Below are 26,124 nucleotides of genomic sequence, written 5' to 3' on the forward strand. Positions count from 1 at the left end.
AGTCATCCAGACCATTGTTCTCCTGTTGTGCCAGTGAAAAATGTACCATTGTGCACTGCTTCAAGCATGCATTTTCCCATTTGTTTATTAACGAAGGAGAAAAAAACCCCTTCACTTCTATCAGAGATAATATACGATAATTAAGATCTGTTCATGGGGATAAAATTTTATTTCAATTCCACAACTGAGGCCCAAGGTAACATGTAAAGAAAGAGAAGGTTACAATAATACACTGTCATCAGTACAAGCTTGACATCTTAGAATTCAGAAAGGCAGTAAGGTTTATCCTTTTTCCATTGGCACCTCTGCTCCATGGAATTCTTCAGCGATTTTTGCTGCTCCTGTGGCATTTTAACCATAGAACTGGGCCTGTTTTCAACCTTTTTGAACAGCTTTGTGTAAAGACCTTTCTGAAATGAATGGCTTTGCAGATAATTCTACTCTAGGTAGCAAGTCTTCTGAATCTTTCTTTTTCAATTACAGGAGGTTACGAGAGGTTTTATTCCGAGTATCCAGAGTTCTGTGCAAAAACCAAATCCCTGAGCACTAGCATTTCCTCACCAGTTGTGGTGGAGCCTGTGGAAATTGGCTGTAGTTCCTGTGGGACTCCTCTGCATGACCAGGTAAACCCTTCACAGTATCTGTTAATCCCCGTGGCAGATTATTAGTGAAGAGCAAAAGTATAATGATTACTTTGCTGCCTTTATGCTTTACTGTAGACAATATTCATTCTCCTGCCTAGCTTCGTTTTTCCTTCATTAATGATTTCCTTTGCTCCTCTTGACTTCTGATACTAGCGATGTGTATAGGACGAAACTTTTTTTATGTGGTTCTTTTCATATATTTTAATAAAGTTTTATTAATGCACCCTAATCAACTCAACACACATTAAATCAATTTAGTGTACAGTAAATTTTTTGAGGCACATTGACACACTGAATGCACATCCTTTTTTTAATTTATTTATTTAGTTTTTCCAATAAGCCATATAGAACAAAACCAGGTAGCAAATATACAACAGCCAAATACCATATAGTTCCACACAATCCAGATGTCGTACCATGAGTTTTCAGTACAAGGCAAAACATTTCAATCTTAGGGACAACTGAATGCACATCCTTAACTGAATAGTTTCTGTGCTGTGTCCACTAAATAAGTATTCCTTGTGATTTTACCCCTTTTCTCTAAAGCAGTGCTCCTCAAACTTTTATCCAGAATGATCACATTTTAATTCTTAAAAATTTGAATGATGAAAGCAAAATGACAAATAATGTCCATTATCCTCTCCTTCCTCTCTCATTCACTCTTTTCTTCCAACTTATATCCACAGCAGTGATGGTGGTAGCAGTAGTTAGCAAAGGACTTTGTTTTTTATGCGTCATTGTTCGCTCACAGAACCCCAGGACTGCGAATAGGATTCCAGTCATAAGAGGAAGCATACGTAGGAGGGAAGGCCCAGGGCCTGTAAATTTTCATTAATACAGCCATCCTGACTGCCACTACCGGGCATAGGTCACAGTAGAAGTCCAGAGACAATTAGAGCACTGCTGCAATCCCATCAGTTAATAATGTGACCCCATTTGGGGTCATGACTCACAGTTTGGGAAGCACTGTTCTAGAATCTCTTTTCCAGCACCACTGGGTTACCTGTGCCTATTTATTTTTAATGCTGTTTGTGAGGCCTTCTAAGTGGACTGAAAAACTGTCGTATACCCTTTTCTTGCTTCCTGGTTGTGATTGTCTTTCATGGAGTGCTGCACGAAAGTTACAAGCAGTCCCCGGGTTAAGAATGAGTTCCATTTTTTAAAACCATTCTTAAGTTGAATTTGTATGTAACTTGGATCTTTCTTCTCTTCACAAAGCCATGGGCAGCAGGTCCTACACGTAGTCTGCTGCTGACCCAGAAGCCTTCCTTCTGATGTGGGATTATGTCAGAGGGAATGCTTGTGGGTCAGTTATGGGCTGCGTGTAGGAGCCACTACCCGCAGCATTGTGAAGAGAAACGAGTGCGGTTGAAAGGAAAGAGCTGGCCAGAAGAAGGTAAACACCCATTGGAGGGAGGCACAAATTTGGGACACAGAATGGAGGGAGGAACATAGAGGGGCGCGTTGGGACATGAGAGGGAGAAGCAGGACCCCATTTGTAATTCAGACGTTTGTAATCCAGGGACTGCCTGTGTAATAAAGGCAGTTTGTGTAGTAGAATAGTGTTTCTCAACCTTTTCAAGCCAAGTACCCCCTAGGCCTAACAAATACCAACCGAGTACCCCTGCCCAAACTCCACCCCAGACCTGCCCAAACTCCGCCCCTGACTCCACCCCCATAATAATAATTCTAGTTGTAATGCAATTTCTTCCATCCATTTTTCATATACACACAATATAATCTTATTAATACATATTGGTAACCACAAAATTAAAAAAACACGAAGCACACTGTACGCAGAGAAAATGTTAATTATCATTTATATTTGGGGGGTTTTCAAAGATGTCAAGGCAGATGACTTTAAAATATGCAATGTCACCTCAGTAACAACTATAGAAAAATAGACAAATATAGTTCAAAATATAGACAACAGATATAAATAAAATTATTTTTCCTAACTTTGTTGTCTGATGATTTCATGAGTCTCTGGTTGCACTTCTTCTGACTATTCATCCAATATTTATTTATTTATAATCTCTCTCTCCCTCCCTCCTCCAGACCTCATTCCATTCCTCAACCAACATCTCTCTCATCCTTCTATTCCCCATGCATCTCTACCTCACTCCTCTTTATGTCCAATTTTCCTCTTCCTTTCCCCATTTGCATCATCTCTTTCCCTCTCACTCACACACTCAGGCCCAACAATTGTCCCTTTCTATTCCCTCCCTCCTATGTCCCCCCCTCCTATGTCCCCCTCACTGCCTTCCAGCTTTTGTCCCACCTCCTTCCTCCCTCACCCGAAGCCTACCTACCCCCAAGCTGACCTGTGGCAGATTCCTCTTCCCACCCAGTCCAGCGCTGCCCCCCACCCGCTCCATTTAATTACCTGCTGCTGCTGCTGCAAATCCGGGAAGGGCCAGGCGCGTGCAGCGATTGCACGCTTCTGGCCCACAAGCCTTCCCCCTGATGTCAGACCTTCTCTCTAACATCAGAATTGATGTTGGGAGGAAGGCTTGTGGGCCAGCGGCGTGTAATCGCTGCACTCACTGGCCCTTCCCGGAGTTGCGGAGTGGTGGGTAATTAAATGGAGTGGGGGGGGGCAGCCCGCGTACCTCCTAGGGTACACATACCGCAGGTTGAGAAACCCTGTAGTAGAAGGCCCAGCATGAAAGAAAGTGCTTTGGGATGCAGTTGTGTACTAATTTTCCATTGTGGACAATAATAAAGAAATTACAGGGGAAAACTAAATGCATTTAGATGGGCGCTAGTGAAATAGTAAACTTTTAGAAAATATTTGCAATGTGGAAATTTTTCTTAGTGGCTTGTCTTGAAAAGAAGCAAAAGTAGTGGAAATGTGTACAGCCGAGACTGGAGAAGTACTGGGCAAAATATTTCTTTCAGGGAGAGGTGAATGCTGCAGTGAGCAGTTGCCTTGAAGTTCAGGGTTTCAAACATGACTTGCATTCTGCTGAGCTGCAAAATGGAGTAAAAGTCAGTTCAAACAGGCACACTGAACATGAGAACAGACTCAATCTATTGGTTCTAAATTGTGGGCAGGGGTTTTGTTCTGAAAGCTTGTGGTATGTTGCACTTTGCTTCTTTTGAAATGCATTCCTATCCACAACAGAAACTACTCTTTTCTCATATCTTTCTGTGTACAGAGGTGAGGAGCTTGTCTTGTTTTCGTAAACAGGAAATAAGCAAGGTGACAGGAATCCTTTTTTTATATATATTTTTTAAGTTGCTTTCCTACCAGAGCAACTGCTACCTACCACTTATGATTTCTAAGGCCTTATAATCTTGTCAAGACAAATGTACACGACACACAATAGACTCTAGAGAATGTATTAGAGAGAAAGGGCCAGGATTTAAAAGCATCCTCAGAAAGGTGATATTTGGTCGGTGAATGGCACTATTGCCATTTTTATTTCAGATCCAAGAGTTTCTGGAATTTATATGTGAAGTATTAAATGTCTTGTGCCCAATATTCAGAAAATACTGCCTAAAAACCGTATTTGCGGTTTTATGAAATTCACAGGTTCGGGGGAGTACAGTATTCATAATTTTAAGCCTGCCCTTCTTTTGCCTAGATTTGTAAGCCCAGTCTTAAAAATCAGTTCTAAACTCTTAACTCCTTTTCCCTGTCCTAAATATGTCCTTGTTGCCAGCTGCCTTTTATGCTCCGAAATGTAAGAACTTGCTGCAGTGGTTTGTAAACCGTCTAGGTATATCTTGATAGACGGTATATCAAAAACTGAATAAACTTGGAAACTTCCCAAACCTGGTCCTGGGGGCACCCCAGCCAGTCAGGTTTTCAAGATATCCACAATGAATATTCATGAGTGAAATTTGCATGCAGAAGAGGAAATGCATCAAGATCTCTCCCATGAATATTCATTGTGGATATCCTGAAAACCTGACTGGCTGGGGTGTCTCCAGGACCAGGTTTGGAAACCACTAGTTAAGGTCAGACCAGTGGTCCATCGTGCCCAGCAGTCCGCTCCCGCAGCGGCCCTTAGGTCAAAGACCAGTGCCCTAACTGAATCTAGCCTTACCTGCGTACGTTCCGGTTCAGCAGGAACTTGTCTAACTTTGTCTTGAATCTCTGGAGGATGTTTTCCCCTACGACAGCCTCCGGAAGAGCGTTCCAGTTTTTCACCACTCTCTGGGTGAAGAAGAACTTCCTTACGTTTGTACGGAATCTATCCCCTTTTAACTTTAGAGAGTGCCCTCTCGTCCTCCCTACCTTGGAGAGGGTGAACAATCTGTCTTTATCTACTAAGTCTATTCCCTTCAGTATCTTGAATGTTTCGATCATGTCCCCTCTTTCTCCCCAGTTTCTCATCTCTCGCTGTACGGCAACTCCTCCAGCCCCTTAACCATTTTAGTCGCTCTTCTCTGGACCCTTTTGAGTAGTACCATGTCCTTCTTTATGTACGGCGACCAGTGCTGGACGCAGTATTCCAGGTGAAGGGCGTACCATGGCCCGGTACAGTGGCATAATAACCTTCTCCGATCTGTTCGTGATCCCTTTCTTAATCATTCCTAGCATTCTGTTTGCTCTTTTCACCGCCGCTGCGCATTGCGTGGACGGCTTCATCGACTTGTCTACCAGTACTTCCAAGTTTCTTTCCTGGGGGAATCTCTCCAAGTACCGCCCTGGACATCCTGTATTTGTGACATATTGAATGAAAATGTATGCATTCAGACGTGGTTCGCATAAATTTTCAAAGAGGCCAATTTAAGAGCATAACTCCTTTGAATATCAGGCCAGTTGGGAAGAATACACAAATATTTAGTGGCACAAAGCAACATCTGAGAAGTCTAAATATTTTTATATTTTAAATCATGCTTTATATTTCTGTGAAATATTTGATATATTGAAATTTTCTGTGAATGGTTGCACAATATGAAATAAAACGATTACAAATTATACAGAACACAGCAATAAAATTAATAAATAATTCCAAAAAATTTGATCATGTAACACCACTTCTCAAAGAGGCTCATTGGCTTCCTGTTAATTACAGAATCACTTATAAGTTATGTGTAATTATCTTTAAAACTTTGATTAATAAGACCCCTGCTTTTTTATATAGATTACTGATTCCATATTCTGCAAAGAGAATTTTACGTTCTAGCGAACAAAATCTGCTAACGATCCCATCCTTAAAAATTATTAATACAAGAAGACAACTCATTTTTTCTTGTACGGCACCTCAAACATGGAACTTTACGGGAGGAGAAAGACCTTGGAAAATTTAAAACTGAGTTAAAAACTTTCCTTTTTAAAGATGCCTTTTCTACATAATTTTATATTTCATGAATTATTTATTTGGTTGAACATGTTTTAACTATATCCTTTTTGTATTTGCCCTTAATGTTTCTTCTTTACTTTAAAATTATATTTCATCCCTCCTTTCCTAGTGTTTAACATTGTTTAAATTTAGAATATTTTAGCCATTATTTAAATTGTATGTATTATTATGTATTGCATTGTTATTGTTCTTTGATTTTACATTGTAAATTTTAAATGTAAATCGCTTAGAATATCCGATTAAGCGATTTATCAAGTCCCATAATAAACTTGAAACTTGATTTATTTATTAAAATAATTTATATAGGCAGTCCCTTGGATTAAAAACGAGTTACGATTTTAAAGCTGTTCTTAAGTCTAATTTGTATGTAAGTCAGAACTTGTAGATTTTAATATTCTTGCTGCTTACCTCTGCTGCCAGTTGACAAAAGGGCCAATTGTCCCTACTCGTGTTCCCTCTAAGGTACAGCATGCACAACCACACACTGTTCTTAATGTGGCCTTGCATCCTTCCTGAATCTGCTGCAGGAGAACTGTCTATGCCACTGGAAATACTACACTTCCCCCTCCCCATTCGCGGTTTCATATAATCGCAATTTTTTCTGGGGAGGGGAAAAATCAAAAAACCTCAAGACTACGACGGGAACTCCCTACAGCCATTTCCTGATGGCGATCTGCATGGGGCAGGAGCATAGGAAGATCGCTCCTGCCCCGAAAGCCCTCTAGACCACCAGGGAAGGCGGCAGGGAGGTGGGTCAGAGCTGGATAATCACGGTTTTTCGGCATTCGCGGTCCGGCTCTGCCCGTATCCCCTGCGAATGATGAGGGAGATGTGCACTCAGTGAAATCAAATAAAGACGCAAATGCGTTCTTAAGTATGAGTCATACTGAAGTCAAGCTTCTGTAACTCGGGGACTGCCTGTATACCGTCTAAAGTCTAGGCAGTTTACAAAACAACACAAAATAAATAATAACAATACAACATATACTCATAGACTTCCCTACATCCTCTGCTCCGAACATATTCATTTCATTCACATAAATGCATGGTCCTATAACTAAATCTTCTTGAGTTTTTTAAAAGTATCACAGACATGCTTACTTCTTTCAAAGAAAAAAAATGAATGCTGTAAAGTGGAACTGGATCATTTCTTCCTTTTTATGCCCTGGACAGAAAGAATAATGATTATTAATAATGCATCAAGTCTCTGTTTGTTTATTCAACCTTTAATGCTAACTGGAGTTTCTATTTTCTCTCTGGAACAGGCTGGCCCTGTGGAAATCCTTCCTTTCCTCTTCCTGGGCAGTGCGTATCATGCTGCTAGGAGAGACATGTTGGACATGCTGCGGATTACAGCCCTCTTGAACGTCTCGCCAGACTGTCCAAATCACTTTGAAGGGCACTACCAGTACAAGTGCATTCCAGTAGAAGATAATCACAAGGCTGACATCAGCTCCTGGTTCATGGAAGCGATAGAATACATAGGTACGTTTGTGGCAGAACGATGCAGGAGTGAAATAGAGCAGACATGTTGGAGAACTGTAATGAGTATGTCAGACGTTAGCTGTCTTGTGCACCTGCTATAAAGTAGGTAAGCGACGGTACATTGTGTTCCAAATATACAGTAAATCAAAAGAATTGCTTATACAGTGGAACCTTGGTTTACGAGCATAATTCGTTCCAGAAGCATGCTCGTAAACCAAAATACTCATATTAGGAAATAATGGAAACTCGCTTGATATGTTCCCACCCCCCACCCTCGAGGCCAGCAGCGCTGCTTCTCCCCCCCGCTCGCAAAGTCCCGTCCCCCCGGCGTGAACAACTTGAAACTTACCCCTCGTCTGGCACTGGCACGCAGCTGCACATGCTCAAGGCCTTCTAATTCTCCCTCGCCGAGGTGGACACTTCCCACCTATGTGGAAGCAGGAAGTTACATCAGAGAGAAGTCTCTGGGTTGACGTAAGCAGGCTATATGAATCTCTGCTTGCTGCCGCCAACTGCTAGCGACAAAGAAAACTTTAAACATGGGGAGAGATAAGGGGAGATGTCTGGTTGCTAGCTGGAGAGGAGGCAGGAGGAAACAATGCTGGACTATTTGTGAGGGAAGGGGGAGAAGAGCAGGTAAAAACTGGCCCATCTGTGGGGGTGGGGTAGAAGGTTAAATTTCTGGACTATGTACAGGCGTGTGCCTTAATAAATTTAGTGCCACTTAAGTGTGACTTGAGATGAAAAAGGTTGAAAATCTGTGATTCAATGAATTGGGAAGTCAGGTGTAAGGAAGGGAGGGGAAGCAGTTAAAAATTAATTTCAGTTGCCTCCATGGGATGTGTGGAGATTATAAGAGTCCAGATCTCCATGAGTCTGTTGGAATGGTTTTGACAGTTAGAAACATAGAAACATGATGGCAGATAAAGGCCAAATTGCCCATTCAGTCTGCCCATATGCAGTAACCATTATCTCTTCTTCTCTCTAAGAGATCCCACAGGCCTATTCTATGCCTTCTTGAATTCAGATAGTCAGTCTCTGTCTCCAGCACTTCCTCCAGGAGACCGTTCCATACATCCACCACCCTCTCTGTAAAAAATTATTTCATTAGATTACTCCTGAGCCTATCACCTCTTAACTTCAGCCTATGCCCTCTCATTCCAGAGCTTCCTTTCAAATGAAAGACTCAACTCATGCACATTTATGCCATGTAGGTATTTAACCATCTCTTATCATATCTCCCCCCTCCCACCTTTCCTCCAAAGTATACATATTGAGAACTTTAAGTCTGTCCATGCACCATTTTAGTAGCCTTCCTCTGAACTGACTTATATATCCTAAATGAGGTCTGTATTACTATTTAAAAAGGCTTACCAAATACCTTCAGTCACTATCCGCACTGGACAGAATGCCAGGAAATCAAAATAGTATACATATTAAGTTTTATTACCTATATACAATATTTCTAGCCATAATCATTGATTAAGTACAGAGTTTGAATTAATACGTTACCGGTTATTACATCATTATTCTGTCACTTTCCATACGATCAGGAGGCTTACTCACAAAATATCATCACACAGCTTGTCAGTAGTGGAAATGTCCTTCTCTTTTCTTTCTAGGGGAAACAGTATTTATCCCCCTATCCTTGTGGATTGAGTTAAGTGAATGCCGGGATGATGTTTACCAATCAGTATGTGTGAGAAACTCCTAGTTTGCCTCATGAGCTAATTTCCCATCCCCTTCCTTGTGGATTGAGTTAACTGAATGCTTGTGGAATGTTATGTGTTAGCCTGCCTGAGGACCTGCTCAATAGGTGCTGAAAAGTCCTTGCTCGTTCTCATTTCCCTGTAACAGCTATCATGGATCCTAGGCAGTGTCACTCAATAATAATAATTCTTTCATACCATACGTTTCACATACGTGTCACATTCGGTCCTTATTGAGTGATACTGCCATAGGATACCATCGTGGTCCGAGTTGGTTTACAGCATAGTCCATAAACCACATAACAATTCCACAAGGACAGAACAAGTACTATTATGGTTAGTATAATTACTAATCTAGTGATGCTTTTGTTCAAATTCCTTATGGACTGATTTATCCTAGTTTTAACTTTCCCAACTTTAAATCCCAATTTGGAACGGAAAAGTTGTTCTCCCAGAATACATTTGTTCTAAATCCTATATTAGGTGTTCAAACATAAGTTTGATTCTGCCAAAGAAGTGTTGACATATTGTGTAAGCATCCTGCAAAGGGTACTATCATTTTTTGGTATTATTGGCTCATTAGTCACCACACATATTACGCGTGGTGCTATTTCAATAATATAGTCCATTCACACACATCATATATTATTGATTGTAATTTACAAATTCGCCCTTGCAATGTGGAGTCACAAAATGTTAAAAATTAAATTTAGGTGCCCAGAAAAATTGCTTCTGAGGTTCCCCTAGTATGAGGGGTAACACTACATATTTACACATGAGTATCATTACATTGTCTTGAAATTGTTTATTAAACACGGTCCTCCATATCTGCTCATTTCTAGTGTGTTCATTGCTTTTAATTTCTGTATTCCATGTATGGTCTCTTGTTGTCACATTTGCAATGATACATCGGGAGTTAGCGCTGCAAGTGAAGTTATCTTGCTTTCGATTCATTGAAGAATGCTTCCATCTCCATGACGTAACGACCCCTTCTTTAATTGTAACACGTCGCCCGGGGGCAGCGCCTCTTACCCCATACCATATTCCAAGGATTCCAAGGCACACGTATATCTGCAAGTTTCAGAAAACATTATTACTCTCTCAAATAACATTTCTCCTGAGGGACATATTCCCATTTTTCCACTCCCGGTTTCATTACAAGGAGAGCCTTATCTTTCCCGATTGCAATCACCTCCGCTGGTTCCGGAGGTCCTTTAGGATTGCTAATCCAGATTTTGGCTATGGACAGTTTCCCAATCGTCAAATTGGGGGTTACATTATCCCTCCACTGCCCATATTTGTCATCTGTAGTTAGTTTTTTAAGGGCCTCTTTCAAAAGTCCATTCATCTTCAATTAATCCCGCTGCCTGGGGATAATAGGGCATGTGATATACCTATTCAATATTATTTTCCTTAGCATATTCTTTTATCTGCCCTCCCATAAAATGTGATCCATTATCAGTTTGTATTTGTAAGGGCATACCATAATACTGAATAATCATGTCTAAAGTCCTTAGAGTGCTCCATTGTGATGCAGAAGCACAAGGGAATGCTAATAATAATCTACAGCAGTACACATATATTTACATTTATGACTTTCGGGTAACGGTCCTATGAAACCCATTTGCCAAATCTGGGCTGGCAAATCGCCCCGTGCCCCATTACCTTATGTGGTACTTCCCGTTCTTGATATGTTGACACACCGGACATTTTCCGATCACATGTTTGATCACATCTATGTCAAAGGAATCTCTCATTCCTGAGCCCACCTGTAAGTAGCTTTTTCTCCAAGATGTCCACTTTTCTGATGTGTCCAAATGGCTGTACCTTCCAACCATTCTTCCACCTTAGGAATTTCATTAGTAGTTGTTACAGAAATGGTAGCTGCGGCATCTGCTTGGGAATTAAACAATCGTTCCATTGAATCAACAGGCATATGTGCATCTACATGAAATACTGACACTATTGTCTCCTGTACAATTTTTTCTATGTCTTGCCACAATTCTTTACCCCACAGTTAACCAATTATGGGACTTCCACCCCATTAACCATGTAGCAAGACCATTAGCGACCGACCAGGAGTCAGAAAAAAAAATATCTCACTCCCCATTTCACTGGGGATTCATGAGCATATACTGGCTTTATGATTTCCAGCTCTCTCATGGGCCACAAATCTACAGTGGTCTGTATGGCTTGTTTAGCATTTTCAAAAGCAACCTGCTGTTCTTCTCCCCACATAAACTCATATTTTTTACTAGTTATATTCTTTGGAGTGGGAAAATCTAATATTTTTCGTTTTGCTTTCTCTGTGATTTCCCTAATATCCTCTATTCCACTGAATTCCTAAAAATTTTACCGACGTTGCCGGTCCTTGTATTTTTGTTGGATTTATTTCCCTTCCCTTCTTTTTCATATGGTCAATTAATAAATCCAACTGCCCTTTCTTAGTTTGTATGTCAATATGTCAAACTCATGTAATTTACTATCTTGCTCTATCTGTACCTCAAGCTGAATTTAGAGTCTGACTTCTTTCCCTTATCCTGCATCTCCAAAATTGAGTCCACAGGTTTTTATTTTGTTTCGGTACGTTCCCCAAACAAACCGGAAACCTTATTTCAGACAATTTGTCTGTGTATCAATCGAACTGCTGAAAAGTCCGCGGCTAGCCTGCTAACAGTGCTGAAGAAAAAAAAATTCAGGCTACATCAGGCAAACAGTTCCTTAATTACCTCCATTGTTCTTAACAGCATAGATCTACCTTGCAGAAACTCTTTCAAACTTAAATAAACTTTCTTTGTTTCCTGAACAGCAAAACAACTTTCAATTAACTTCAAGTACCTTATATTGGCTGATCGGAACTCTAAATAACATAAGGCTGGTAAAGTTTTATCCATAAACCCTTTGGTTCCTTGCTTACATTATTAATTTCATTACAAGTTCCTACATTTAAATCCATAATTTGTTAATATTTAAGCATATTTTAAATATCGATCCCTGTTTTTGCAACATTCGTAGAATTGCAGACAGACCCCATGCTGTCTCTCTCCTTTTTCCTCTTTCCTCCCACTTCCCCCTCCCCTCTGCCTGGGGAAACAAAGGAGAAACTCAAAAAAAAAGCCCGCCGTCAAGCTCACATGATATCATCGAAGGAGGAAAAAGGTGGGGGTGAAAATCCCTCCCTTTGCAGTTCGCTCTTTCAAACAAAGGAACTTTTACTCCAACATCTTATATTTTGTGGCAGCAAGGCATTTTTTCTAAACTACATCACCTGATTTATCGGGGCATTTTTCTAAAGCTTGTACAAGATCAAGTGGTTCTGCCCTTCCCAGAACCCAGAGCAACTACATCACCTAATTTATCGGGGCAACTACATCACCCAATTTATAGGGGCATTTTTCTAAAGCTTGTACAAGATCAAGTGGTTCTGCCCTTCCCAGAACCCAGAGCAACTACATCACCTGATTTATCGGGGCAACTACATCACCCAATTTATCGGGGCATTTTTCTAAACTTGTACAAGATCAATTGGTTCTGCACTTCCCAGAACCCAGAGCAACTACATCACCTGATTTATCGGGGCAACTACATCACCCAATTTATCGGGGCATTTTTCTAAAGCTTGTACAAGATCAAGTGGTTCTGCCCTTCCCAGAACCCAGAGCAACTACATCACCTGATTTATCGGGGCAACTACATCACCCAATTTATCGGGGCATTTTTCTAAACTTGTACAAGATCAATTGGTTCTGCACTTCCCAGAACCTTTTCCCATGACTCTGCTAATCCATGATTATTGGCTAGTTCTTGTGCTATTAAATTATACGGTGCCTCGGTCCAGCTGGGCACCTCTGTAGGTTCTTTTGAGGATTTCTCTCTCTTCCTGAACATTCCTGTATCACAAGAGCGCTCAGGTTTTCTTTAGAGAAATCCTGCCGACTACGCCAATTAGTGTATTACTATTTAAAAAGGCTTACCAAATACCTTCAGTCACTATCCGCACTGGACAGAATGCCAGGAAATCAAAATAGTATACATATTAAGTTTTATTACCTATATACAATATTTCTAGCCATTTTATTACATATATACAATATTTCTAGCCATAATCATTGATTAAGTACAGAGTTTGAATTAATACGTTACCGGTTATTACATCATTATTCTGTCACTTTCCATACGATCAGGAGGCTTACTCACAAAATATCATCACACAGCTTGTCAGTAGTGGAAATGTCCTTCTCTTTTCTTTCTAGGGGAAACAGTATTTATCCCCCTATCCTTGTGGATTGAGTTAAGTGAATGCCGGGATGATGTTTACCAATCAGTATGTGTGAGAAACTCCTAGTTTGCCTCATGAGCTAATTTCCCATCCCCTTCCTTGTGGATTGAGTTAACTGAATGCTTGTGGAATGTTATGTGTTAGCCTGCCTGAGGACCTGCTCAATAGGTGCTGAAAAGTCCTTGCTCGTTCTCATTTCCCTGTAACAGCTATCATGGATCCTAGGCAGTGTCACTCAATATTAATAATTCTTTCATACCATACGTTTCACATACGTGTCACAAGGTCTCACCAGAGTCTTATACAGAGGCATCAATACTTCCTTTTTCCTACTGGCCATACCTCTCCCTATGCACCCTAGCATCCTTCTAGCTTTTGCCGTCACCTTTTCAACCTGTTTGGCCACCTTAAGATCATCACATACAATCACACCCCAAGCCCCACTCTTCTGTCATGCACATAAGTTCTTCACCCCTAAACGATACCGTTCCCTCGGGTTTTTGAAGCATTTCTTAGCATTAAATTGTATACCAGACCATTCTTCAAGTTGAGAGAGAAGTTAAAGGGCGTGGAAGTGGGGCTCAGATGGGGAAATATATTAAAGAAAGTGAAGTTGTCTGCTGCAAGTTACTGGAAGTTGACTTTATGTTCAGAGTTGTTAATCTTTGTGAAAGCTTGTTTTGTTAGAAGTGCATTGATGCATTTCTTGTCCAGGTTTTCTGTCTTGACTAGGCTGCTTTGTTTTTTTACCGCATCACACCAATGTCATCCATTCCATATCTTCATTCAAGCTCTCCAGGGCTAAGGTATTCAAAGCAAATATCCATCTATGTTCTTTGCAGTTTAGTAGTCTTTCAATAAGGCCTCCTATTCTGTGCTCTTTAAACAAAAGAGCCAAAATAGCTCATATAATATTTACCGATGCATATCTGCTAAGCACAAATACCGTCTGGTTTCTAAATTGACTAGTTTTGGAAGAACCTTATTAAGCCTGACAGCCATGATGGAGGTCAAGATTAATTAGTTAATTGGTTAATTAGAGAAATTGGATAACAAGACTCCACCCAAAACATTGGGATCACCATGACATGGTCTCTGTTTTGATATCTGCCTAGTTGTCCACGTCTACATATTCCTGAAACATCCTCAGCAAGATAGGGGATACCAAATCTATAAACGTGTCATAAAACTCCTCACCACCATAGCCACTGGAAGCAAGCATCTTGGCCAATTTCAATCCCTTAAAAGCTGTTCTAATCTTCCCTAATTGAAACATCCAACAAAACCATCTCTTCCCCAGTAAGTCTAGATATCTCCAGTCCCTCAACACATACCTCACAGACCCCCCTCCACTGATGAATCTTGGTAGTAAAACTTTTTGTAAAACTCCACAATGGTCCTCCACTCTTGCCCACAACTTGTAATCTAGTGATTACTTCTTTCCCTTTGGTGAGTCAAAATAAATTCATCAATAGTTTGCCTGTCTTGTGCCCTCAACTATATAGCTTATACTTAAAGAATACTTGACGTTTCAAGTTTATTTTAGACTCGATATACCACACATCAGTTGTCTGTGTGGTTTACAATTAAAAAACAAACAACAAATAAATAACAATGGGAAAAACTTATTAGAAACTGGGTAGGATAAAATAGAAAAGGTGGGAAAAAAGGAAAGAACTCCATTTTCATAATAGAAAAAAAAACAAAGGGCAAAAGAAAAATTAGATATTATTTTAAAATAACCTATAATAACATATCATATGCATCTTTAAATAAAAAGGCTTTCAAACAGGCTCTGAATTTGGCTAAAGAGGTTTCATGACAAAGATACAACGGGAGAGCATTTGATACCGTGGGAGCTGTTGCAGAAAAAATAGATTTATGGATAGTATCATAAGTTATGTGGCGAACCGACGGTATAGTAAAGAGATTTTGTTGATTTGATCGAAGTGTCCTTAAAGGAACGTATGGGACAAGTAGTTTATCTATAAATGCTGGTGCATCCTGCTTTACTTTAAATGTTAAAAGCAAAGTGTTAAATGCCAATTGGTGTGTGAAGCTGCTTATTGAGCCAACAATTGACCTACAGGAGTCTGCACGCAGATAGGAAAGAACTATTGTTAAAGTAGCCTGATGTTTATTGTGCAAACTTCTAGTTGGTTCAAGACACGTATTGTATCGTATTTTCACTCATATACCGCACACCCGTGTAAAACGCGCACACGGGTATAGCGCGCGGGAAACTGTAATTTATGTAAAAAAAATTTTATATATCACGCACACCCGTATACCGCGCATGCTGCCCCGACTCTCCCGTCGCCGCCCGACTCTCCTTTCGCCCGCCCCGACTCTCCTTTTACCCGCCCCGACTCTGCTCTGGCCGCCCCGACTCTCCTTTCGCCCGCCCCGACTCTCCTCTCCCCCTTGAAGTCCTGTCCCCACCCTGAAAGCCTGATGCCCCCCCCCGACGTCCGATTCACCCCCCCTCCCCCCCCGCAGGACCGCTTGCACCCCCACCCCGAAGGACCGCTCGCACCCCCACAGCCACCTGACCCCCCCCATCATGGAGAAGCCCCTACCGTTGTCCTGCTGCTTCCTCTGCCGGCGGTCCCGGCCCTTCTGTGAACCCTGCGTCTGCGCTGCTTCCTCTTCCAGCGGTCCCGCCCTTTCTCATGCTGCAAACCTCAGTACACAGGCCATTGAGCTTCTCTGCATGGCTTTGGATTAGCTACTAGCCTGCTTAATATGCATTTTAATATGTTGCGTGCTGAGGCCTACTGCTTGATTTAATTTTCTTGCTAAACCCCTTTATCCATCGTGCATCCCATCATACTAGAAAGCTGAAGACGGATGGGGCAAGCCCTAAGTCTCCAGATAGTGTGCCTTGGAACTAAAGCTCTTCAAATCCTGTACACTTCCCCCTCCGTATCCACAGGGATTAGATGCAGAGTCGGATCGTGAAGTGTGAAAAACCGCAAATAACTTCTCAGCCAGCTCTGACCCACCCCCGCCTCCCTCCCGCCTTCCCCCGGGCATCCCGGAGCTTACCTGGTGGTCTAGCGGGCTTTCAGGGCAGAAGTGATCTTCCAACGCTCCTGCCCCGTACAGATCACTCATAGGAAATGGCTGCCGTGAGCTTCCATGCTCATGGCAGCCATTTCCTATGAGTGATCTGCACGGGGCAGGAGTGTAGGAAGATCACTCCTACCCCGAAAACCCGCTAGACCACCAGGTAAGGCTTAAAAATAGGCAAAAAAAAAAAAAAAATCGCCCCCCCCCCCCCCCCCCAAAAAAAAAAAAAAATCACGAATAACCGAATTCGCAGATGCTGAAACCGCGGATTCGGAGGGAGACGTGTATATATTAAGTTCAATGTTGCCCACTTGATTATAGTAACTGCAAACAATCTCTTAAATGTGTTACTCAGGTGTCTGATTTATGGAATTTGCTACTATTGACAATCCAGAATAAAGAGAGTTTTTAAAATATATGCTGAAGTCATATAAATACATATAAATATTCTCTTAACATAGGCTGGAGTGATCTTTAACCTTTTTGCTTCTGTTGATATCACTAATATTCATAAAAGACTGGTAGCTATACTTTCTGCTGTAGCAATCCAAACCATTTTGAAAACCTGGAAAAAAGCAGCCTTGTTATCTTTCCAATTTTGGTGGAATTCAGTGTATTTAGTTGGGAAATATAAGGCGGTCATAATGCTGACGAAAGGTAAAGGGGCCAAATTTAGATCATTACGGGTGCCCATACAAGAGTTTGCAGATAATAGTTGAATTATAGTGAAAGAATGGAGATGTATTTATGTAGATATGGACGGATGTTGGGTTTTCACCCTCTGCAAATGGGATGGGTGGGGGGGGGAGAGTCTCATTTCAAGGATTTCATCTTTTAATATCCTAAGCTTTGTGTTAATAGTGTTATGAGCAATTTGTGTAATATGTTTCTCCTGCTTTATTGTATGTTACTCTATAAAATGTCAAAATTTTAGAACTAAAAAAGATAACATTAGTATTAATTTTTAATATTTGATACCCAATTTGAACAAGCTAATCAAAGCGGTTTACAAAATTAGTAGTATGTAGAAGCTTGGTGACCTTCAAAGCTTTCTTGTATTCACATTGCAGCCCTTTACATCAGGGGTATCCAACCTTTTGGCTTCCCTGGGCCGCATTGGCCGAAAAAAATGTTTCTAGGGCTGCACAAGACAGAGGAGAGAGCCAGCAAGATGGTAAACATCCGGGGGCAGCAGAGGAAAACACTGCATCACCCTCAACCAGGGCTGCACAAAATACTCGGGCCACAGGTTGGACACCCCTGCTTTCCATGAAAAAGATTGGAGACCACTATCCTAAGCTCTTGTCCACAGGTGTCAAACTGAAGGCCCACGGGGTGAATCCGGCCCGCCTGACCGTTTTATGTGGCCCCCGGTGTGATGTCCCCAGTGTTATCTTCTGGCCAGCTCCCTCCTCTTCCTTTTCTTGGGGTTGTACTGCATGCAGTCTTGAATCTTTGGACTTCGTTTGTATATATTAATACTTTTAGTTTGTGGTCCCGTATTTGCATGGAGTTATCTGTGTTCTGGTAGGTATGAATGTTGAGAAGCATACAGTGTGCTTTGTGTAGTTTAATTATGTGGTTAACCATTATGTGTTGTTAACAAGATTATATTGTGTGTGTATATCTGAAAAATGAATGGAAAAAATGGTGATACAATTAGCACTATTATGGGGGCGGGGTCTGGGGCAGAGATTGGGTGGAGATGGGCGGGGTCTGGCCCACAACTTAGCCTGTGTTTTGGATTTCGGCCCCTTAATATGATTGAGTTTGACACCCCTGCTCTAGTCTATTAAGCTTCCCCCATAGCCACAGAATGAGAGCAAACCCTTAGTAAAGTAGGCTATTAATTGTGAAATCATATCCACCTGCCTGCCTTTGTTATATGAACCCCTTTTCTTGTTTTTTTACAGATTCCATTAAGAACTGCCATGGACGTGTCCTTGTGCACTGCCAGGCTGGTATTTCTCGTTCCGCCACAATCTGTTTGGCCTACCTAATGATGAAGAAACGAGTAAAGCTGGAGGAGGCCTTTGACTTTGTCAAGCAGCGCCGAAGCATCATCTCGCCCAATTTCAGCTTCATGGGCCAGCTTTTGCAGTTTGAATCTCAGGTCCTGACCACTTCCTGTGCTGTGGAGGCCGCCAGCCCTTCAGGCACACTGCGGGAACACAGCAAATCCTCTACACCTACGACACCCTTTGTCTTCAGCTTTCCTGTCTCTGTGGCTTCTCCAAGCAGCATCACCTACCTGCACAGCCCTATCACAACCTCTTCCAGCTGCTGAGAACTACACTAAAAGAAAATGCACTTGGGGTTTCTTGGCTATAATAAATCCTTTACCTCCAGTTTGTGGACAGTGTGAGTGAAAAATCTTCCAGCTCAGAGCTCATTTTTGTGTAGGCCTGGCTCCATGGTACAGCAGTGGTGTTCACAGATTCTCACCTATAGGTTGGCATCTCTGATTTGACACAATCATTACCATCAAATGACGTGTGAAAGTAGCTGGTAGCTTCAGCTGAGTACAAGTAAACAGGTTTCCACGTAATTTAAAACGGTCATTGGAACTGGCACATCTTGAAATCCAAATTGAGGATTTCAGTAGGCCACAGAGCTGATTAGGACACAGTGAATTAATGTGGAGGGTGGCAGTTTCCAACACTGTCAAATCTGTTGTCTTTTACAAAGCACCAAGTTCTCTAGAAATATTTGCAGTGCAAACAAAGAAACTTGCCAAAAGAAAACTGCCATGTAGCAGCCATTCAGGAAAAACTGAAATGAACAACGATAAATGGCTGGCGTCATCATCACTGAACAAATATACATGCAACCTGCTTTTAAAATGAGCAATAAAGATCTGACTTTGCAGCTGTGGAAGAATTTAATGAAATAAACTTTTTCTTTCCCCAGGACTTGTTTTCCTTCTAGAAATTTTTTACCTCATTGTTTTTTATACGTAGCCTTGAGAGGCAAGACTGGTTGTTAAATCATACATTTTTAGAAGTGTTTCACACAGTTTTACCAAATGTAAGTTCTGATCGCTAACAGTTTGGGAGAAAAAAAAATTCTAAATTTCCCCAAAGTGCCTGGGCTCAATTTTTTGTGTTTTGGCAAACCAGAACAGTGTCCGTAGGAAGGATGTTTTTATTTATTACTATTATTTATTCTAGATGTGTTTTCCTCCAAAGTAAATGCAATAAAGACAGACTCATAGCAGCTGTTCAATGATGATTAAAGTGTGTTTAAGTTAAGTCTGAGCACAAACCTACACAGACATGAAAGTCCAAGAACAAATGAGATATATGCTTGCAAATGAGAATCAAAAACAATTGTATTCTGTGTGTGAATGTAGCTCATAAAATCCAGATAGATTGGGTTAGGAATCGCTGTATAAGTAGCAATGAGAGGTTAATGCTAAACAGGCCATAATGAAATGAATTTATGCATGGATGTTTCTGCTCTCCAAGTTTCTAACCAAAGAGCAAAATCTGAACACTGGCATTCTTTTTATTCATGCAACTTATTTATTATTTTCATTTTTCTCATCACAAAGTTTTTGTAATCTTCCATGATAACATGGTATTTTGCTATTCCACACCTCCTGTAGTGTTACAGAGCACTGGAGTTGCAATATCGTGACATCCCTAAATGTTTTACTGTTGTTCCTGTTTTGCTATCCTTCCTCTTCTCCGTAATAAAAATAAATATTTATTGGATGGTTGACGTGCATACTGCAGTATGAGGGACTCCTGCCTTTTCTTCTCAAAACACAATTATGTTCCGTGGTCTCATAGTCTTAAATACTACTTTTTATCATTTCTGTAGCACTGGAAGGCAGTGCTGTACATTTAACATACAACAGATAGTCCCTTCTCAGAAGAGCTTACAATCTAAAATCAGATAGAACCATACAGGGGTTGGGAAGTTTCTTACAGAGAGAATGGTAGGATGGACATTAGGTAATTTTATGGCCTTGCTCTGATTGTAAAAGCCACCCCACAGTTGGCTTCTAGCTGGTTTTTGAACTCTATATGTGTTGTAATCAGGCTTGTTTCCATTTTTGAAGCATGACAAGCTTTGCCTTTAAAAACTGCCCCTTTGAAATTTTAAACTGCTCATCTAGGAGACTTTAGTATGTATTTACTTCCTTTTGAAAATAGTCTCAATGGATAGAAAGGACCTGCAGAATTTTTACTTGCTTTGTGGGAAGGTGCATCATCAATAGGAAATGGCACTTGTAAATTTGAAAATATAAACTACAGTGGTACCTTGGTTTACGAGCATAATTCGTTCCAGAAGCATGCTCGTAAACCAAATTTACTCGTATATCAAAGCGAGTTTCCCCATAGAAAGTAAGGGAAACTCGCTTGATTCGTTCCCCCCCCCCCCACGAGGCCAGTGGCACTGCTCTACCCCCCCCCTCGAGAACCGGCATTGCTACCCCCCACTCACGAAGCCCCCCACGCATGATCTGCCACACCCCCTCTGTGATCCGGCACACCCTCCCCCCCCCCCCGCGATCTGACATCCTCCCCATACCCATCACCCACCCAAACACATCACTTACCCCCCATCTGGCACCCGGCACCAGCACCAACGCACAGGACATGCTGGTGCCCGAAGATCTGTCCTCCTGTTCGCTGGGCCTTGAGCATCTGCGGAGATCTCAAGAATCTCGGAGAGAGCAGGAACTAAGGCCTTGAACATGCGCAGATGCTCAAGACCCAGCGAACAGGAGGACAGATCTTCGGGCACCGGCATGTCCTGTGCATTGGTACCGGGTGCCAGATGAGGGGTAAGTGATGTGTTTGGGGGGGGGGGTGTCGGATTGCGGGAGAAGGCGCTCGTACATTGAGGCAAGCTCGGTTTGCGAGGTGCCGATTTTGCAAATGTTTTGCTCGTTTTGCAAAACACTTGCAAACCGGTGCACTCGTAAACCGAGGTACCACTGTACATGCTTTAGTTTCCTCTCATGATCTAAATATGCCTCCAGCAACACTTCAAATAGTCCGACTAGAACTGCACATCTGAAAGACACTGGTGTATACTTTGAATGAAGAATGGTCAGTTTTCAGACCGCTAGTTCACTTGGGTAAATGGCTTTGAAAGTTTCCCTAAAATTACCAGTAAGTTAAATACAGGAGCCCTTCTACCAAGCAGCACTAAAAAATGGCCTGCAGTAACCCCAATGCGGGTCTTTCCTGCTCACTGAGGCCACTTTTAGTGTTGCTGGTAAAAGGCAAATTTTTCTATTTTCTGACAATGGCCAAGTGCTAATTTTGCCATGAGTGCGTGAATCCTTAACTGCGCTTGTTTTATAGGCTCATGTGTTAATTCTGCACTAATCAGTTTGCATGCAGAAGTGCCCACACAAAACCAGTTAGCATAGCTGTGCCCAGTCTCTACTCCCAAACATACCCCAAGCATGCACCAATTCCAAAACAGGATGCCTGAGTGTATCCCATGGTATTTTGAGGACTTGTTTTGGTATGTTCACCTTAATGCTTAATTTAAAAAAAGTTCTGATACAAGATGCGTATAAACATCTCTAGAATTATACTGTCTTTACTCTTCAGGACAGGTTAGTAACTAACATTCAATCTTATAAAAAGAGAAGATGAATTATGATGAATATATACTTTGGGGCTCATAATAAAAAAAAAAAACAAAAAACGTCTAAAACGTGGCCTAAATGGGTACTTGGACGATCAAAAAACCTGATCGTCCAAGTACCCATAATCAAAGCTGGTTTTAGACATATCTAAAACCAGCTTAGGCCTTTCCCCTGCCTCTAAATGCACAGAGAGAAAAGAGGCGTTTTTAGAGGCGGGGAAAGGATGGGGGGTGGGCGGGAGATGGGCCGACCTACACCTAGGCGTACAACAGGTATAACCAAAACTTTAGGCAGGTTGCCTAGTCGGCACTTATACGTTTTGACATAGACCAAGTCAAAACAGGTATAAGTGCCGAAAAGGGGCTGCTGAGCTGATCGCGGCTGATGTGAAGCTCAGCGGCCCGGCAACCCCCACTGCCACCATCCACGCCACCCACCCCCCACCGCAACCATCGGGGCAGGAGAGATGCCTCATCTCCCTTGCCGCAATAGCGATACCACCAAGTGCCGCCAAACGCAGCATTTGGGATCGCTAAAGCGGCAGGAGAGACGACCCATCTCTCCTGCAGCGATCCACCACTCCACCCGATCCGATCGGGCCAGGAGAGAGCCCAAGCCCTCCTGGTCCCACCAACAACGATTGGGGCAAGAGGGAGCCTAAGCCCTATTACCCCGGCAGCACCCACCTTCCCCCAACTCGATCAGGGCAAAAGGGAGCCCAAGCCCTCTTGCTCCGTGGCACCCCCATCCACCGATCACGATCAGACAGGAGGGAGCCCAAGCCCTCCTGCCCGGCGGCACCCCCACCCACCCATCACGATCGGGCAGGAGGGATCCCAAGCCCTCCTACCCAGGCAAACCTCCCCCTACTCCCACTAAGATACGGGCAGGAGGGATCCCAGGCCCTCCTGCCCTCGACGCAACCCCCCTCCCACGACCGCCCCCCTGAACCCCCTATGTGCCTAAGGCCCCGCCCACAGGAGGGTCCTAAGGCTACTGGGCCGATTCCGGTTGGCCCAGGCACCTCAGACCCCACCTTTGCGCGGGGTTTGAGCCACCTGTGCCAATCAGGTCCTAAGACCAGCCATTCCGGGGATGGCTGGCCTGTCGGACAGACGGGCTTGGCACCCGTCTGTCCGACCAACGATTTTTAAGGTACGGGGAGGGGGATTGGGTTCACGGGTCGGCGAGGGGCAGATTGGGGGTGAGTGGGGGGCAGTTGGAGGGGTTGCGTCGAGGGCAGGAGGGCCTGGGATCCCTACTGTCCATATCTTAGTGGGAGTGGGGGAGGTTCGCCTGGGCAGGAGGGCTTGGGATCCCTCCTGCCCGATCGTGATCGGTGGGTGAGGATGCCGCCGGGCAGGAGGGCTTGGGCTCCCTCCTGTCCAATCGTGATCAAGGGGTGGGGGTGCTGCGGTGCAAGAGGGCTTGGGCTCCCTCTTTCCACGATTGAGTCGGGGGAAGGTGGGTGCCACTGGGGCAAGAGGGCTTGGGCTCCCTCTTGCCCTGATCGTTGAAGGGGGAGGGGGAATTTTGTAACTGGTGTTGTTTTTGACAGACAGCGGTTACAGAATCCAGCTTTTAGGCAAAGGACTGGCTCTTCCTTCACCTAAAAGCCCTTGTTTTGGGCTTTTGAGACTTAGGCTTTTTTAGGTTGATTATATGGTGTAAGTTTAGATGTAGTGGTGGTTTGGGCGTTTAAACAGCTGAACGTAGAGGCAGGCCATTATCAAATAAAACCTCATTTTGGACGTTTTTTTTGATAATGGACTTTTTCCCTGCTTCTACTTTCAACGTTTAAGGCCTTAGGCCAAAAGGGGACTTAGACGTTTTGTTTTTTTTATTATGCCCCTCTTTGTGTATTAGCCTGTTAATTTTCTTGTATCCATTGACCATTCTCGCAACTTTGAAAATTTCTGTATTATTTGTGATTATGCTACAGGAGGGGATAAAAATCCCCAAATGAATCTTAAATAAGCATTATACAAAAATAACGTAGTGGAATATTGTTGAAAGTGAAATAGTTTGGCCAAATGGCCAATGTTTAGCAGACTGCATGCAGGCAAGAAAATGAGTACACTTTCGCAAGATTGTGATTGTCAAATAACGTTTTGTGACAAAATTTAATTGCCATGTGAATTTTTTTCTGAACAATTCTACTCTTTCAAGAAAGATTTGGGATTTTATTTTTAGTCTCCTGCTCAACTCAAATGATAAGGTCATTTACCTTAAAACTGAACATCCTTTGGTAACTTTAACAGCGTACCACTCAAATAAGGCTGACATCTCATGAAACCAAAAATATTTTGAGGTCAGGAGAGACAAAACTCAGACGTGCATAACAGTTACCTTTCTAAGGAGGGTTGACCATTAGTACACATGGTCAAGAATCCCAGTAAAGAGCAGTTATGGCAGCCTTTGGCACAATATCTGAAGTGAAGGAACTAGATTATCACATTGCTTTTCTTCCCTCCTCCGTCCCTTCCACCAGCACTTTTCTCCCAGAACCCTTTGTTGTTCTGTTGATGGTTGCCATCTTGATTTTGATTATTCTTCATGTGCAAGGTCTATAACCGCCATCAAAGATTTTAAACTCTACAAATCCCCGGTAAAGTTCTTCAATCTTAGATCCAGTCTTAAGATGGTATAAATGTTACTGTTTGGAAGCTAGGCATGACCTGCCAATATTGATATTGTAACTGCATGCATACTGTTAGTAACTGAAGTTGTGCATTTCCAAAGAGAGATTTACCCATTTGCAAAGGAAAACATTATAGATACTTGCCCTGAGACAACAGAGTCAGTATCTAGAAAAGGAAGTTCTGGCCATGTAGTAGTACTGCATGTTGCTTTCAAGATCCCAGTTGTCGACAATTGTGTTCCAGAAGCATCCCTTGCTAGTGCCAGGAGAGAATTTGCTATTCACTTGTGTATGTTTAAGATAACCCTGCATAGGACAGTACTGTGTACTACTTACTGGTATGATAGCGACTCAGCCAGGATTTTAAAAACATGTGATCCAGTCTAGAGACAAGATGGACCCTCCCATAAGTACATCGAGGAGGCGGTTGTATAAATTGGCACATGCAGTTACACGCAAAAGTGCGCAGATATGCACCGCATGCTCTTCAATAACAATGCATACATGATATGTCATGTAATTGTGAGGGGGATAGAAATTATTGACTTTTAGTCTGTAAGCCACCCAGAAGGTTATGACCCTTGGTGCGGGATAGAAAATTTTAATAAACTTGGAAACATGAATATATAGGTGTGGTACCAAGTGGCACATGTAACTTACAAAATTCTGTAGTACATGGTGCATATAGGTACTTCCACTTATACCAGCCATTGACCCGGCATAAGTAATCATGCCTAATGGCTTATGCTGTCATTCTCTAGCATCTTAGATACACCTAACTGCCGTTGGTGCTCATTGTACGCCATCACGGTACCTAATTTGAGATGTCAAGTTATAGAATTACATCCCAAGTTATGAATGGTTTTAATAATCTGAGGCTCTCCGAATATTAACAAGATGCTCTGCTTAGAAAGGAAATGAAATAATGATCTAATGTTCCCTGAAATAGTGGAGGTCGAGGCTCATATGTTGATGTCTCATAGAGTTCACTTTTGAGGAGGAGCATTGTAAGACAAAATGAGGAAAGAGCTTTAGGTGAAAAGCTAAGAGCAATGCTATATTTATAAATGTGCGAGTTTGTAAAGAGCCTCATCTTCAAAATGATCTTGTAGACAAATATTGTATGATGCACAGATTTGAAATCATTCCTCTTTTTAGAATGTTAACAGTTTGATTTTATTTATTGCCAGAAACGGCTATAACGATGAAAAAGAAAAAATAAATACTTTTTTAGAAGTTGTGTCCAGACCTCTTTATGGTGTTATGAGAGTCAGTTCTAGATTCAAGTTCATACTTCTTTCCCCCTAGAAATAAGTGTGTGTGTGTGTGTTGTAAAAACAGATTGTGCATTGTTGCAAAGGT

The 26,124-nt window shown here is 42.2% G+C and overlaps 1 protein-coding gene across 1 annotated transcript in view; it reads left to right on the forward strand.

Annotated features, from left to right (window-relative positions):
- DUSP4 (dual specificity phosphatase 4) overlaps positions 1 to 20,223 on the forward strand; it is a 31,142-nt gene extending 10,919 nt beyond the window's left edge. Inside the window, exons 2-4 of the mRNA XM_033915979.1 lie at positions 484 to 623; positions 7,228 to 7,447; positions 18,421 to 20,223. Of these exons, the coding sequence (XP_033771870.1) occupies positions 484 to 623; positions 7,228 to 7,447; positions 18,421 to 18,794 (734 nt within the window). The 3' untranslated portion in view covers positions 18,795 to 20,223. The remainder of the gene's footprint in view (positions 1 to 483; positions 624 to 7,227; positions 7,448 to 18,420) is intronic.
- The last annotated feature ends 5,901 nt before the right edge of the window (positions 20,224 to 26,124 follow it).

Source organism: Geotrypetes seraphini, chromosome 1 (assembly GCF_902459505.1).
Source record: "Geotrypetes seraphini chromosome 1, aGeoSer1.1, whole genome shotgun sequence".
Lineage (NCBI taxonomy): Eukaryota > Metazoa > Chordata > Amphibia > Gymnophiona > Dermophiidae > Geotrypetes > Geotrypetes seraphini.